The following is a 4570-nucleotide window of genomic DNA, read 5'->3' as shown; positions in this document are numbered from 1 at the left end:
GAGGTAGTGGAGGCCCCATCCCTGGAAACATTCAAGGCCAGGTTGGATGGGGCTCTGAGCAATCTGATCTAGTTAGCAGTGTCCCTGCTCACTGCAGGGGGGTTGGACTAGATGACCACTAGTGGTCCCTTCCAACCCTAAACATTCTATGATTCTATGATTCTATGATTCTATGATTCTATATTCATAGAATGTTTCTATTCAAGATATACAAATTTATGTGTCTATATACTTAATTATTTTAGCTGAACTTATCCTTGAAAACAAGTCCTCAGAAAACCCACACATGAAAGTTGGTGGAGGAGGGAACTGGGGGCAAAGTATTATTGGGTAAGGAAAGCAGTCTGTGGGGAATTAGAGGCAGGACCTCCTAGCAGAAAGAAGGCTTTGGCGTCCATTTTCATTGCATACAAATATATAATCCATATTGCTGGGACAGAAACCCTGTAGATTTTAAACAGTAGAAGACAGTGTTTACTATTCAAAATTCTACCTGTATCCATTGGTTTTTTAGACTTGTGGGAATGTGTGCTGGTGCTGCTGAAGTCAATGCAAATTTTGACATTAAGTTCAACAGAGCTGGAATTTTACATTAGGCTTTTAACTGGGCCTCTCCTTGATTTAAAATAGGGTTTACAAAGAAAACATGTATCTGTGAAAACAGAACGTGGCCCTTTTTTCTCCATAACAAGTCCTGGATAATCCATCTCCGCAGATGAAACTGCATCTTGTCCTTGAATATTCATAAACAAAAAGAGTGCAAAATAAGGAATCTCAAGACTGCAAAGGTGAACAGAGTTAGCCAAGAAAACCTTTTGGTTAGTTTTTATGTCTTCTAAAGCATTTTTCTAATCTTTTTTGAGGCTGCTTGTCCAAGCAGCATAGCTGAACCATGTCTCTTCCTTTCGGAACACAAGCAATAAAAACGTGACTTTTTTGTTCAAAGAGAAATTTACAGTATCTCAACTAAGATGTCAAGCTCAGCTGTTTACAAGCTGTTAATAGAAAGGCATCATTTCTGTTGCTAATGTGTTCTTCCAGTGTTCAGTTATATTTCTTTTTTATGTTCCTAGTTTCCATGTACATGTGGAATACCTCATTCGAAAACTATGATGCTGGATGGAAACTACAGTGAATCTGATGCCAACAGCCTGGCAGGATATACAAGAAACCAGATGGTCCTAGAGGAAGAAAAACAAGAAAAGGTGGTTGTGCACTTAGCTGTGAGCAATGAGTCTAATTCATCAAGGAAGAGAGGCCTGAAGGGCCATGTGGGCTTGCGCATCATCCAGAACACTCATGCAATTGATAAATATTCAAGATTAATATTTCCAGGCACCTATATATTTTTTAATTTGATATATTGGTCTGTCTTTAGCTAAATGTGCTAGCATGGCAGTGACTGAAGCAGAAGACATTTACAAAACTCTCTTTTGTTGGTTCTTTTTCAGTCTAATCTGGATGCAAAGGCAGAAAACTGATTGTTTTATTGCTTCTTTGGAGGGTAAAGGGGAGGACACATCCTCCAGTGGGCAACTCCATGCACAGGCATCATGGAGGAACCTGCTGTGCTGGTTGCTTTCCAATCCACACCCCAGCTCCCATTTGCTTTATGACGCATGTCATTTCTCATACTTGAAAATATGTGCTCACCATTGACCCAAAAGGTGCTGTATGTTCATCTGGGGCCAGCCACACTGGTGGTGCCTGCTGTGCAATGGACAACCAGAGACAGTGCTCCCATGGGCTGTCAGGGATTAGACAAATGCAATTTGCAAGGGGAGGTCTGGGCTGTGCACCTCCTGTAGGGGAATTGAATGAGGCCTTTCCTTTTCAAAATCTCTGCTTTTGAACAAATCCTTTTATTTTTCTTTTGCATATGAACATCATATTTCTTTCCTTTGGTTTATGAAGAAGACCTACTTTTAGGGTCCAAATTCTGCTCTCTCTCTGGATAGGACCTTCATCAACACCATGAGGACAGTTGACTGACCAGGATCAACAGGGTTGGTTACAGTGTGCAGGTGGTATGTTTGAGTCGGTGGTCATTTTTTTTCCAGATTAGAAGTAAGGAGCCATAGACTCAGAGAACGTGACCCCCAGGATACATGGGTAATGAAAACAGGGATGTTTAGCTATGTGTTCTCCATACAACTTGAGCACAGCACATGATATGTAGCATCTGCCCTCTGAAATGAGAGGGGAAGCTGACGTGTAGCATGTACAGTCAGCACCTGGTGAATGGGCAGTGTCTCCAGGACCATCACTTTCTCTCTCCAGAAGCAGAAAACAGTGTTGATGGCAGCACTGGTGGCTTTCAAGGATTTTCCTCAACTCTGTTGAGGAAAGTGCAGCCCACAGAGAAACCGTATATCCCAACGTGCCTCTCCCAATCAACACATTGTCCTTTCATTCAGGCATTTTTGATCAAGAGGGAGAGATGTCTGCCAGAACCTCTCTCTGCAGAAGCACAGGCATGTCAGAGATTAAATGGTCAAGAATAATAGTGGGGGATTCAATGAGACCCTGTCTGCCCTCTGGTCTTTTGAAGTCCTTTGAAGCTACTGGGGAGCACTGTAACAAGCTTCTGTGCTTGGCATTTCATTTTTCATCCTGTGATATCTCCTTTTCCTTTGCTAACAATGCTGAGAGCAAACCCCAAATGTAGGAACATGATAGCAACAAGACAATGATGTCCAGGTTTGTGTGCTCCTTATTTTTAGAAAACACTGTGACTTTTTGGCTACAGTGGAGATTTTGGCAGTGGGATTTTTGGCGAAGTTTCGTCAAAACATTTGGTCACCAAGCTGAAACTCAGCAGGGTGGGCAGAGCTTGAGGTGTGAAGACCCAGGACTGAGGTTGGAAGTTGACTCAATGATAAGATTAAGTTATACAACTGACTGGGATTGGGCCATGAAGATTCAGAAAAATCACATGAATCAAGGAAAAGCAAACAAAATACCAAGAAAACCATAAGTATTCGTTGATGTGTGGAATCTTATGCTTACCATAGCAGCAATTCTTATGTGCTGAATCTCAAGGGATGTAGAAGATGGCAGGGAAGTGTTAATTCCAGGCTGCAAACAATACCCAGGTCTTCCCTTGTGCCTCAAATATTGCTGCCTAAGTCACAATGATGGTTGCACTGATCTACTGGAAACAAAACTGATGAGTGAAACTAAAATTAACAACTGTGTTCCCCTTTCATCAGCCATGTTAATAACTGACAGGAATGGAGTTCTGGCTGATTATAAAAGTGAGAAAATGCAGCCCTGCAACCACTGGCAATAAGAGGATCCAGGAGAGGATAGTATCCGAAGGGAAGAATTGCCCTCTATCCCAGCCTGCCACTTCTCTCCTGAGCCCGACAGGTGGAGATCACTGCGATAAAGATGCAAAATATATTAAAGAAATAGCCCACTCATCTTTTGAGAGGTCAAAGCCTGGACATTACAGTGTGCATTCTTCAGCATTAGCAGGTTGGGGTTTTTCTGAGTGTAAAATGGGAACCATCGCCATGGCGGGCAGCAAGACAGGGCAGCCAAGGGACCTTTGCTGGGGGAAGGCAGCAGAACTGCACCGTGAAGACACCAGTGCGGGGAGTGAGAAACTCGGTTCCCGTGCCCCCCGTTTTGCCAGTCTTTCTGCATTCCCCATGGCACGTGCCATTTAACGTCTCAGTGCCTCATCTCCTCCATCTGGGAAGAGGGGAGCAATAACATTTACCTACCTCATGAGGTGCCGAGGGGCTTAACTTGCTTACCTAGCATGCGTGTGGGGCATGGTTATGATTTCTGAGCAGGTCACCCAGAGGGAATCCAAAGGTTTTTGTCGTAGTTACCAGTGAGTTCTTCAAATGTGCCCTCTGAATCAGTCCAGCTGGAAGAAAGCAGGTATCTCCCCCTCCTTATAATGATATTAAGCCAGATAACTCACCTGCATTATAATGATATGAAACCAGAGATAAATGTAGCCCAACAGCCAAAAAATGAGCACTGCCAATGAATAATACCTCCTGGCATCCAAAAAAAAAAAAAAAAAAGAAGTCCTAGTGCTTTACTTTGCCATTTGTTTTTATTGCAGCTCCTGTTCCCTTAGAAATTACGTGGTGACAAAGATGGACCTTTAGATCTCATCATCTTTGTACTAGTGCTGCCTGTAGTTTAAATGCTAGCTAATAAACATCTTTAGAAGAGGCTACCTTACTGTTATTTTATATGCATGTGTACATAACTGATAGAGATTGATGTCTGTTTCTACCAGATACAATTATGCAGCCTATAAAACCATCAAGGACAGTATTTTTCCATTAAAGGAAAAAAAAATATCTCTACCTAAGGCACCACTTACACTTACTCATTAAAACAATAGATTAAAAGTATTGATGCAAATAATACCGAGGCATCTGCTTCAGGCAGCGTATGAATTATATTTTTCTGCCTATTAAGAGGAGAGTGGCTAAGCATGAAGCTAGAACAAAATATTTGAAGTGTGGTATTGAGAATGTATTTCACCTTTCATCTCCCCTGGATTACAAGAGACTCCATGAACACTGTTTAACTTCTAGCT

At 42.1% G+C, this 4570-nt stretch overlaps 1 protein-coding gene across 1 annotated transcript in view; it reads left to right on the top strand.

Moving 5' to 3' along the window:
* The window catches only part of LOC104127351 (gamma-aminobutyric acid type A receptor subunit rho2), a 40816-nt gene extending 39434 nt beyond the window's left edge, over positions 1–1382 (top strand). The window contains exon 9 of the mRNA XM_009640016.2: positions 1074–1382. Within this exon, the coding sequence (XP_009638311.1) occupies positions 1074–1382 (309 nt within the window). The remainder of the gene's footprint in view (positions 1–1073) is intronic.
* Positions 1383–4570: the final 3188 nt, after the last annotated feature.

The sequence above is a fragment of the Egretta garzetta genome, unplaced genomic scaffold, assembly GCF_000687185.1.
Source record: "Egretta garzetta isolate BGI_Z169 unplaced genomic scaffold, ASM68718v1 scaffold76, whole genome shotgun sequence".
Classification (NCBI taxonomy): Eukaryota; Metazoa; Chordata; class Aves; order Pelecaniformes; family Ardeidae; genus Egretta; species Egretta garzetta.
Note: the sequence above shows the minus strand (reverse complement) of the source record. Positions and strands in the feature narration are given on the sequence as shown.